Source organism: Coregonus lavaretus (assembly GCF_964263955.1).
Source record: "Coregonus lavaretus genome assembly, chromosome: 12".
Taxonomy (NCBI): Eukaryota; Metazoa; Chordata; class Actinopteri; order Salmoniformes; family Salmonidae; genus Coregonus; species Coregonus lavaretus.
Window position 1 is genome coordinate 12,438,867 of NC_139999.1, and position 12,308 is coordinate 12,451,174.

Sequence of the window (12,308 nt, forward strand, 5' to 3'; positions counted from 1 at the left end):
TGAAGATGGCTCACTCAGGCCACTTACCACTGGAAAGAAATGTGTCAGTTCCTGTCTACTTAAAGGGGTGGCTCTTCCATAGAAACCAATGCGATAGCATTGAGGGAGTGGGATGTCTCGCTTCCTCTTGTGTCTCTGGTTTCCCCCTCCGGGCTCTGTGCACAGTAGAAGTCATTCCTAACTATTTCTCGGTTTTCTTAAAAGGGCAATGTCACATTTTGCGCGTGTTCCGTTTGTGGTGGTAGTGGATGTGCCATAGAAGGGAAGAAAAGGTGGGTAATTCACAGGTTATAATTGCAATGCTTCACTATTCACTGATTTGTGGATATATTTTCCATGCAGGATTTATATATATGTTTTATTAACATCATGGCGTAGGCCGTCATTGTAAATACGATTTTGTTCTTAACTGACTTGCCTAGTAAAATAAAGGTTAAATAAAAAATAAATAAATGGCCCCTTGGCCATGACAGTCCCTGCCAAACCCAATCAGTAAACTCAGCCAAAAGCATTTAAGCAAATATGTCAATCTTATTATCAAACCATCTCTGTTAGTTTCACCCTCCTTTGACCTCCTCCTCACAGACAAACCGGGTCACAGCACATATGTGACCGACTGTGTGAACCAGGCTGGTTTTGAACATTGACAATATAGTCAAACTGGTGCAAGAGTTAGAGGCACACCAGCACATTGTGTGCAGATGGATGTTCAGGTTTTTGAGAGAATGGAGATGGCATGTGACAGCGGTGACTGACGACTTTCTATCATGCTCCTCCAAGAGCAGAAAAAAATTTTTCCAACTGTTATTGGGCTGCACTGCCTTTACAGAACCCCACTTCAGATTTCCTGTAGCTGAGGACAGGTTTGTGTTTCACGTAAATAAAGGAAGAAAAATGCTCACATGAGTTAACCTCCAACAACGCCTGGCAGTCAATTTTCACTGAAAATAAAACTGTGAGACATGGACAACTTTCAGGATATCTAGTGTATACTGCCATCTAGAGGGTGACATGTTTTAGGTTTTCTGGTTTTAGGCCTTGAGAGTTCTCCAGGCTGAGATAGCAGTCTCCTGAATAACATAAGCAATGCAACACCAAAGCAAATCGTGTAAAAAATATATATTGAGGTTACATAAGATCAAGTGGCATGATGTATGGCGAGCGTGGCCACCACCTGGTATTGAAAACTTAGATGGAAAGCTACTGAGGATGGTAGCGGACTATATTGCCACTCCTATTTGTCATATCTTTAATCTGAGTCTGGAGGAAAATGTTTGTCCTCTGACCTCTGCTACCCAAGAATGGTAAAGCACCCTTTACTGATTCTAACAGCCAGCCAATCAGCTTGCTGCCAACTCTTGGCAAACCTTTGAAAAAATTTGTGTTTGACCAGATACAATGCTATTTCTCTGTAAACAAATTAACAACAGACTTTCAGCATGCTAATAAAGAAAGGGCACTCAACATGTACTGCACTGACACAAATGGCTGATGATTGGTTGAAAGAAATTGATAACAAGAAAATTGTGGGAGCTGTATTGTTAGATTCCAGTGCAGCCTTTGATATTATTGACCATAACCTGTTATTGAATAAACATACTGTATGTGTTATGGCTTTTCAACCTCTGCCATATCGTGGATTCAGAGCTATCTATCTAATAGAACACAGAGGGTTTTCTTTAATGGAACCTTCTCTAATGTTAAACATGTAGAGTGTGGTGTACTAAAGGGGAGCTCTCTAGGCCCTCTAATGTTCTCTATTTTTACTAATGACCTAACACTAGCCTTAAGTAAAGCGTGTATGTCTATGGATAATGATGATTCAATATTGTGCACCTCAGCAACCATGGCTGGGGAAATCACTGCAACCCTAAACAGTCAGTTTTAGAATGGGTGGCCAGTAATAAACTAGTCCTGAACATCTCTAAAACATTGTATTTGGTACAAATCATTCCCTAAGTTCTAGACCTCAGCTGAATCTGGTAATGAATAATGTGGCTGTTGAGTAAGTTGAGGAGACTAAATTACTTGGTGTTACCTTGGACTGTAAACTGTCATGGTCAAAACATATTGATTCAATGGTTGTAAATATGGGGAGAAGTCTGTCCGTGATAAAGAGATGCTCTACTTTTTTGACACCACACACCACAAATCTAGTCTTGCAGGCTCTAGTTTGATCTTATCTTGATTATTGCCCAGTCAAATGGTCAGGTGCTACAAAGAAGGACCTAGAAAAACTGCAGTTGGCCCAGAACAGAGCAGCATGTCTTGGTCTTCATTGTAATCAGAAGGCTAATATCAATACTATGCATGCCAGTCTCTCTTGGCTAAAAGTAGAGGAGAGGCTGACTGCATCGCTTCTTGTTTTTATAAGAAACTTTGTGTTGAAAAATGTTTCCACATTGTTTGCAGTCAACTTACAACACTGACACACACCTACCCCACCAGACACCAGGGGTCTTTTCACAGTCCCCAAATCTAGAATAAATTCAAGGAAACGTACAGTATTATATAGAGCCATGATTGCATGGAACTCCCATCTCAGATTGCTCGAATGAACAGCAAACCTGGCTTTCAAAAACAGATAAAGCAACACCTCATGGCACAACGCCGCTCCCCTATTTTACCTAAATATTTTGTGTGTATGTGTGTACTGACATGTAAACTGAGTGTACAAAACATTAAGTACACCTTCCTAGTATTGAGTTCCCCACCCCTTTGCCCTCAGCACAGACTCAATTCTTCAAAGGCATGGACTCTACAAGGTGTCGAAAGCATTCCACAGGGATGCTGGCCCATGTTGACTCCATTGTTTGGCTGGATGTCCTTTGGGTGGTGGACCATTCTTGATACACAAGGGAAACTGTTGAGCATGTAGCTTAGTGGGTAAGAGCGTTGTGCCAGTAACCGAAAGGTCGCTGGTTCTAATCCCCGAGCCGACTAGGTGAAAAATCTGTCGATGTGCCCTTAAGCAAGGCACTTAACCCTAATTGCTCCTGTAAGTCGCTCTGGATAAGAGCGTCTGCTAAATGACTAAAATGTAAAACCCAGCAGCATTGCAGTTCTTGACACAAACCGGTGATCTGGCACCTACTACCATATCCATTGAAAGGCACTTAAATCGATTGTCTTGCCCATTCACCCTCTGAATGGCACACAATCCTTCTTTAACCTGTCTCCACCCCTTCATCTACAGTCGTGGTCAAAAGTTTTGAGAATGACCCAAATATAAATTTTCACAAAGTCTGCTGCCTGTTAATTTTTTTTTTTTGTCATTTAGCAGACGCTCTTATCCAGAGCGACTTACAGTTAGTGAGTGTATACTTTTTTTTTGTGTTCATTCTGGCCCCCCGTGATAATCGAACCCACAACCCTGGCGTTGCAAACGCCATGCTCTACCAACTGAGCTACATTATGATGGCAATTTGCATATACTCTAGAATGTTATGAAGAGTGATCAGATGAATTGCAATTAATTGCAAAGTCCCTCTTTGCCATGAAAATGAACTTAATCCCCAAAAAACATTTCCACTGAATTTCAGCCCTGCCACAAAAGGACCAGCTGACATCATGTCAGTGATTCTCTCGTTAACACAGGTGAGAGTGTTGACGAGGACAAGGCTGGAGATCACTCTGTCATGCTGATTGAGTTAGAATAACAGACTGGAAGCTTTAAAAGGAGGGTGGTGCTTGAAATCATTGTTCTTCCTCTGTTAACCCTGGTTACCTGCAAGGAAACACTTGCCGTCATCATTGGGACAAAAAGGGCTTCACAGGCAAGGATATTGCTGCTAGTAAGATTGCACCTAAATCAACCATTTATCGGATCATCAAGAACTTCAAGGAGAGAGGTTCAATTGTTGTGAAGAAGGCTTGAGGGCACCCAAGAAAGTCCAGCAAGCGCCAGGACCGTCTCCTAAAGTTGATTCAGCTGCGGGATCGGGGCACCACCAGTGCAGAGCTTGGCTGGCCCTCACTACATATTCGTCGCCAAACCCACTAGCTCCAGGTAATCTATAAATCACTTCTAGGCAAATCCCCGCCTTATCTTAGATCATTGGTCACCATAGCAACACCCACCCGTAGTATGCGTTCCAGCAGGTATATCTCACTGGTCATCCACAAAGCCAACACTTCCTTTGGCCGCCATTCCTTACAGTTCTCTGCTGCAAATGACTGGAACGAACTGCAAAAATCTCTGAAGCTGGAGACACTTATCTCCCTCACTAACTTTAAGCATCAGTTGTCAGAGCAGTTTACCGATCACTGCACCTGTACACAGCCCATCTGTAATTAGCCCACCCAACTACCTCATCCCCATATTGTTATTTACATTGTTATTTATTTTGCTCATTTGCACCCCAGTATCTCTATTTGCACATCATCTTCTGCACATCTATCACTCCAGTGTTAATACTAAATTGTAATTATTTTGCACTATGGCCTATTTATTGCCTTACCTCCATAACTTACTACATTTGCACACACTGTATATAGATTTTCTATTGTGTTATTGACTGTATGTTTTGTTTATTCCATATGTAACTCTGCGTTGTTGTTGTTTTTATCGCACTGCTTTGCTTTATCTTGGCCAGGTCGCAGTTGTAAATGAGAACTTGTTCTCAACTGGCTTACCTGGTTAAATAAAGGTGAAATAAATAAATAAATAAAAGAGCTTGCTCAGGAATGGCAGCAGGCAGGTGTGCGTGCATCTGCATGCACAGTGAAGCGAAGACTTTTGGAGGATGGCCTGGTGTCAAAAAGGGCAGCGAGGAAGCCACTTCTCTCCAGGAAAAACATCAGGGACAGACTGATATTCTGCAAAAGGTACAGGGATTGGACTGCTGAGGACTGGGGTAAAGTAATTTTCTCTGATGAATCCCCTTTCCGATTGTTTGGGGCATCCGGAGAAGACAAGGTGAGCGCTACCATCAGTCCTGTGTCATGCCAACAGTAAAGCATCCTGAGACCATTCATGTGTGGGGTTGCTTCTCAGCCAAGGGAGTGGGCTCACTCACAATTTTGCTTAAGAACACAGCCATGAATAAAGAATGGTACCAACACATCCTCCGAGAGCAACTTCTCCCAACCATCCAAGAACAGTTTGGTGACGAACAATGCCTTTTCCAGCATGATGGAGCACATTGCCATAAGGCAAAAGTGATAACTAAGAGGCTCGGGGAACAAAACCTCGACATTTTGGGTCCATGGCCAGGAAACTCCCCAGACCTTAATCCCATTGAGAACTTGTGGTCGATCCTCAAGAGGCGGGTGTACAAACAAAAACACACCAATTCTGACAAACTCCAAGCATTGATTATGCCATTATGGGCTGCCATCAGTCAGGATGTGGCCCAGAAGTTAATTGACAGCATGCCAGGGCGGATTGCAGAGGTCTTGAAAAAGAACGGTCAACACTGCAAATATTGACTCTTTGCATAAACTTAATGTAATTGTCAATAAAAGCCTTTGATACTTATGGAATGCTTGTAATTATACTTCAGTATACCATAGTAACATCTGACAAAAATATCTAAAAACAGTGCACTGAAGCAGCAAACTTTGTGAAGACCAATACTTGTGTCATTGTCAAAACGTTTGACCACGATTGAAGTGGATTTAACAAGTGACATCAATAAGGGATCATACCTTTCACCTGGTCAGTCTGTCATAGATAGAGCAGGTGTCCTTAATGTTTTGTGCACTGTGTATACTGTATGTAACTGAGCCTAGACGGTATGGAATCTAAATGGGGTCTAGAATAATTTGTCTTTTTTTTCTCAGTACAGAACCTTTTAGTTATATTTCTTGTTCTTATGTCACATTTCATGATTTGTATGGTCCCAGGAAGAGTAGCTGCACAATCCACATGATTATAATAATAATAATAATAATATGCCATTTAGCAGACGCTTTTATCCAAAGCGACTTACAGTCATTATGAGCATACTCAATAACCATACACCAACAGGTATCAAACAGCTTTTCAAGCCTTTTCGGTGTCGAAAATGAAGTTGCACTCTGTGATAATTTGAAATAAAAGCTACAAAATAATTGTATTTAACTAATTTTATTCTTGTTTAATTCAATTTTAAATACAGATACGTTGTATCAACCCCTTGCATGAGGATCATTGAGCAATTGGTGAGGTTTGTCCTGTCCATAGTTTTGCACCGCCATCCTTCTGTCTCAAACATCATTTGCCAGCAGTAATTTGCTCCTCTCCTGCTGTAAAACTATAAAGCATATAATTATCAACTACTACAAAATAAATAAGTCACTATAAAAAAATGAATTGTTTGCCATTTATACCATTCAATAATAGCAATTAATAAAACGCCCGTTTACATTTTTCATTTACCAAAATGGTGAGCACAAGCACAGAACACAATGAACAATAAGGCAAATAAGCAAAACATACCAAATGCAGGAAAGCCTTTAAATACATATGGAAAAACATGATACAAGTTTAGAAGAGTCCATCTTTGACTTGACATTGACATAGCCATGGCAGTGTGCTTGACTCAACATCAGCTCCAGTATATCTGGCACACTTGCAGGGTAGGGTATTACATTGCCCTTCAGTTCTGACCCAGTCCATAATGTTAGGTGCAATTGCGTATTGTGTAGTATTTGCCCTCCATTTCCCCGGTGTAACTTCAGCAAGGAATTCAAAAAGGCCCAGAGGGGGAGAGGGGCCTCTCACTGGTACTGCCTGTAGTCTCCTCCATAGGAGGGGGCAGGCATGGGGGCTGGCTCCTCAGCAAACTGGGGACCTATAGAAAGAGGAGAAGAGATGAGATCAGGAATAATCTATTTAAAAGACGACTGGGCAGTCATTTGCATTCTCGATAAGCCTTTATTATGCAGCCCTGTGAATCAACTACAGCATAAGACGGCGTTCCTCAGTGACACTCACCAGTTGGGAACTGTGATGAAGCAAATCTAGTGAGCAGGATTCCAGCACCCTCAATCAACGCCAGCAGTATACCTCCCATTGCTGCAGAGCCCACCATGGCCACTGGTCCATCTGAACAATATAGAAATCAGAAAAAAAGACTTGACAGTAAACCAATATACTAAAATACAACATTTACAGTGCATTGGGAAAGTAAATCAGACCCCTTCCCCTTTTCCACATTGTTAAGTTACAGCCTTATTCTAAAATGGATACAATTATTTCCCCCCCCTCAAATCTACACACAATACCCCATTATGACAAAGCGAAAACAAGTTTAGAAATGTTGGCAAATGTATTAAAAATAAAAAACAGACATCGTATTTACATAAGTATTCAGACCCTTTACTATGAGACTCGAAAATTGAGCTCAGGTGCATCCTGTTTACATTGATCATCCTTGAGATGTTTCTACAACTTGTAGTCCACCTGTGGTAAATTCAATTGATTGGACATGATTTGAAAAGCCACACTATATAAGGTCCCACAGTTGACTGCATGTCAGAGCAAAAACCAAGCCATGAGGTCGAAGGAATTGTCCGTAGAGTCCGAGACAGGATTGTGTCGAAGGGACAGATCTGGGGAAGGGTACCAAAACATTTCTGCAGCATTAAAGGTCCCCAAGAACACAGTGGCCTCCATCATTCTTAAATAGAAGAAGTTTGGAACCATCAAGACTCTTCCTAGAGCTGGCCGCCCGGCCAAACTGAGCAATCGGGGGAGAACGGCCTTGGTCAGGGAGGTGACCAAGAACCCGATGGTCACTCTGACAGAGCTCCAGAGTTCCTCTGTGGAGATGGGAGAACCTTCCAGAAGGACAACCATCTCTGCAGCACTTCACCAATCAGGCCTTTATGGTAGAGTGGCACCTAAAGGACTCTCAGACCATGAGAAACAAGATTCTCTGGTCTGATGAAACCAAGATAGAACTCTTTGGCCTGAATGCCAAGCATCATGTCTGGAGGAAACATGGCACCATCCCTACGTTGAAGCATGGTGGTGGCAGCATTATGCTGTGGGGATGTTTTTCAGCGGCAGGGACTGGGAGACTAGTCAGGATCGGGGGAAAGATGAACGGAGCAAAGTAAAGAGAGATCCTTGATGAAAACCTGCTCCAGAGTGCTCAGGACCTCAGACTGGGGTGAAGGTTCTCCTTCCAACAGGACAACGACCCTAAGCACACAGCCAAGACAACACAGGAGTAGCTTTCGGGACAAGTCTCCGAATGTCCTTGAGTGGCCCAGCCAGAGCCCAGACTTGAACCCCATCGAACATCTCTGGAGAGACCTGAAAATAGCTGTGCAAAATTCAGGTGTGCCAAGCTTGTTGCGTCATACCCAAGAAGACTCGAGGCTGCAATTGCTGCCAAATGTGCTTCAACAAAGTACTGAGTAAAGGGTCTGAATACTTATGTAAATGTGATATTTCTGTTTAATTTTAGTTCAAATTGCAAACATTTCTAAAAACCTGTTTTTGCATTGTCATTATGGGGTATTGTGTGTAGATTGCTGAGAAAATATTTTTTAAATCCATTTTAGAATAAGGCAATAACGTAACAAAATGTGGAAAAAGTCAAGGGGCCGGGTCTTTTTACAAACATTTCTGTAGAGTATGAATGTTTGAGCTACAAACTATAAAAATCTATGAAAAGCAGAGACAGGTTTTGCTATATGACGCTCACACGCTACACAAGAGTTGTTAGAAGGTAAGGGGTTCTTCTACATAGAAGATCATCATAGTGTCTATAATACTGTAATAAGCTCACAGTTGCCGTCACAAACTCTGCACAGCTGTCACTGACTAGTTGGATATTCATTTCCCAGTGAGGAAACAATTTCTGTACTTACAGCATTCATATAAATTCATTTTTATCAGGTTTTTGCTTTGGCCGACATTTTTTTATTGACACTTGTTAATAAAACTTATGAATGCAATTATTTATGTCAAATTGTTTTGTGTTCTACTTGTAGCCCTGGTTGTCCTGAAAATAAAATGGTAAAACACTTCATTGGGAGGCTAAATATAAGGGCTGGACATGCAGATAAATGAAATTCAGATAAACAAAAAGCGATTTTGCTGGGGTCTCGGGACTGATAGGGTTAAATTATCACTCACTTCTTGCTGCGAGGATAGCTCCAGTCATGGCCCCGCTTGTGATGGAATTCCAGGGGTCCTCTTTCTCCCTTACCTTTACCAACCCACAGTCAATCATGGAGAAGAGGCCTCCCCATACTGCAAAGCTACCTACAACAAAAACAGAATCCACACTTTCAGACAGAGCAAGCAACAATGCCTTGCAATCAGAGAATAAAATAAGAACTAAATATGGCAAATACGTTTGAATTTGAATGTGCACTTACCCCCCAACTGTGGGGCTCTGGTTTTGATGGCAGTCATGCTACCTTTCAATCGGTGGCTCATCCCCTGAGAACAGAAAGAAGATGAATCAAAACTCCTCATTCGTCACGCCTCACTTAACCCTTTTCCATGACTCCAATTCCATTCCATTGAACCATTAGACGTCTCCATTAGCCATGTGAGGCAAATGCCCTGACGCTGCCCAAATACTGTTTAACACGCAAATACGTCTCGCGTGCGATACCATTTTGGAAACATTCGGAACTTAACATTCATATAAGCGAGAAATAATTTTTCAAATACAAAAGATACACTTACTGTACGCAGTTTAGGAACGTTTTGCACCCAGCTGTATTTTGAGAAACAGATGCAATCCACAGAAAAGTGGAATGGAACAATGGAAATGCGAGCGCAAGGTGAGAAGATGTGCCGTAGCAGAGGCGGTGTGTGAAAACAGTTGGGTGCAACTTTGCTAAACTGCGCAATGTGTATGTTTTGTATTTGAAAGATTCTCTCTCACTTATATGAAAGTTAAGTTCCAAAGATTTCCAAAACAGTAACTTTAGCGAGGATTAATAAAGTTTCTAAATGTTAAAACAAAGCGTTGGGATTGTAGTTCACATGGAGCCAGCTGTCCTCCATACCATCCCCTGAGAACCCAAGACGGGGAACGACTGTAAGCCACCTTGGGTTCTCGAGAGCTACGATTCACTATGCCCAACTCATTCAGCACTGCGCTAAATTCTTTGTCAAACAGGGCTGTAAACTGACGGGCAATTTCATAAGTTAAAATGTAACTGTTCCTTCATATTCCAAAGGTTATATCAAACATAGCAGTCAACTTAATTTTGCACAAGGGGGAATTTATTTACATGGATTTACTTACTGAAGGTGAATTTCTGAAGCCCTTGACTGCCTGGAAGATCCCTCCTCCAATGGCCCCCATGGTGAAAGCACCACCACAGTCATCCACGATTCTCCACGGACTGCAAAAACACAGTGTGTTCAATAAACACCAGTGACAGGTCTAACCACACCAGTGACAGGTCTCTACCAGTTTTTCACTTCAGGGTCATGGGTGCATTTAACTTCGATGCAACCAAGATAGTTTTTACATGTGTAAAAACTCTAAAAAACTATTGGATCGAAGCTAGGGAGCATTTAAAATGCATGATACATAGCCACGGGTAAAGTAGTCTGAAGGGTTGTATAAACTGGCTATACAAATATTTGTTTGCCACTAGATATCGGTAGGCTAACTACCTAACTTGTTAACCTTAGCTAATGTAGTAGCTTGAAATGTAGCTAAGCAGGTAGCTAGCTAGCAACACATACCTTCCAAATTACCGGTACTTGTTAGCTAGCCCTTACAATTGCTAGCTAGCATATCACCTTAGCGAGTAGACTAACGTTAGTGAGATAGCAAGTTAGTTATTATTATACTTAATTTGATATATTAATGTATTAGGTAGCTATACTTTCTCATGTGGATGGAGCATGCAGACATTACATCACACTGAATAGATTGAGCAACCACAATCACTAGTTAGCGTGAGCAGGCTAACGCAGCAGGGCTAGCTAGTTACCTGTGAACGTGGGAAATATCTAATCCGACTAAATTGTGGTGAATAATGTGGATCACACAACGTATGCGTGAAATTATACGAATGTAACGTCACCACCACCAAACACCAACGTTTAAACGCTCAACAAGGTCACTGAAGTGGGCTAGCAACGAAGGACATGGTTTACTAGCTGTCATAGCTAGCTAATTTCATTAGCTAGCATCGCGTTAGCTTAGCTGAATATCTTCGGATTTGGGGGTTTTAAATATTCATTTTGATAAACGATATATTGATTGTATATTTTAACAGATTATATATTATGTTAGGACACCATAATAACAAGACCGGTAAAGCTGTCTTGCACTTTAGTTAGCTTGCTGCCAAGACTCACCATGGCTCCCGTGCGTATTCCTCCATTTTGTTATTTCACTGGTCCCTCAGTCGTCACTAGTTACCACAGCCACAAAGTCATAAACCCCGCCCATTTTATCTTCAAAAAATGTGATTTAAAACCTTAACCACACTGCTAAACTTATGCCTAAACCTAACCTTAAATTAATACCAAAAAGCGATTTTTTTTGTTTTCATGAATTTTTAGGATATAGCCACTTTTGATTTTGTGTCTGTGCTTGTTCCCTCTAATGTAACTGCCAACAACAACCGGACGAACGACGACGTCATCACTAAATAAATAATTTAGCTATTGCATTATTACATTTTTATTTATTGTTTAATCACAGAGTTTATAAACCCAGAGGCGCAACATCGCTAGACTTCCGGGAATGCTTGCGAAGCAGACCAGACAGGGGGTTGAGAAGTCACTGGCCGTGTTCGAGACCGAGCGCATCAAACCCGTGATGTATCGTGGGTAAATTGTGACTGTGATCTACAAATAATAATGAGTCGTTATTTATGATGCAAGGTGATTTGTAGATCAGTCGACAGTCGACGGCACTGTCGGCTGCCATGTCAAACAAGCCGAATGAGAGAAGTGAACAATTATTCTCAGTTTTCTCGAAATCTAAATGCACAACTTAGATTTGAGACAATGTCTTAAGTAGTTGAACATATTTTTACTCCAATCTCGTGAACATGACAAGCTGACACGTTTACATTTTTATAAAAAACAACTTTATATCGAAGGAGTGCATTTGATTTGACATTTTGCACTTGCGTAGTTCGGCGCGGAACAACCGTTAGACCCTTTTTGTAGGGCTTGTTCGACATTGCAGCCGACAGTGCAGGCGGTTTCCGGCTGACTGATCTGCAAATTACATTTATGTCATTTAGCAGACGCTCTTATCCAGAGCGACTTACAAAAATTCACCTTATAGCCAGTGGGATAACCACTTTACAATATGTTTTCTTTCTTTCTTTCTTTGGGGTGGGGTAAGGGGGGGGGGGGGGGGGGGGGTAGAAGGATTACT

The 12,308-nt window shown here is 41.6% G+C and overlaps 1 protein-coding gene across 2 annotated transcripts; it reads right to left on the bottom strand.

Annotated features, from left to right (window-relative positions):
- Positions 1-6,054: 6,054 nt before the first annotated feature.
- On the bottom strand, positions 6,055-11,373 carry LOC311138903 (mitochondrial import inner membrane translocase subunit Tim17-A-like). 2 transcript variants are annotated; one of them, XM_084173699.1, is made up of 7 exons: positions 11,273-11,373; positions 10,203-10,302; positions 9,319-9,382; positions 9,074-9,202; positions 6,920-7,030; positions 6,700-6,776; positions 6,055-6,236 (listed from the first exon to the last, which is right to left on the bottom strand). In XM_084173699.1, the coding sequence occupies exons 1-6, from the start codon at positions 11,296-11,298 to the stop codon at positions 6,703-6,705; spliced, it is 504 nt and encodes a 167-aa protein (XP_084029825.1). In that variant the 5' UTR covers positions 11,299-11,373; the 3' UTR covers positions 6,055-6,236; positions 6,700-6,702. The 2 variants fall into 2 exon arrangements, with proteins under 2 accessions (XP_084029825.1, XP_084029824.1); XM_084173698.1 differs by having other exon boundaries at positions 6,055-6,776.
- Positions 11,374-12,308: the final 935 nt, after the last annotated feature.

Coding starts and splice junctions, on each gene's coding strand:
- LOC311138903 (XM_084173699.1), bottom strand. CDS start 11,298: ATGGAGGAATACGCACGGGAGCCATG. Junction 10,303..11,272: donor GAATACGCACGGGAGCCATG/GTGAGTCTTGGC, acceptor GTGTTTTTGCAG/TCCGTGGAGAATCGTGGATG. Junction 9,383..10,202: donor GCTTCAGAAATTCACCTTCA/GTAAGTAAATCC, acceptor TTCTGTTCTCAG/GGGATGAGCCACCGATTGAA.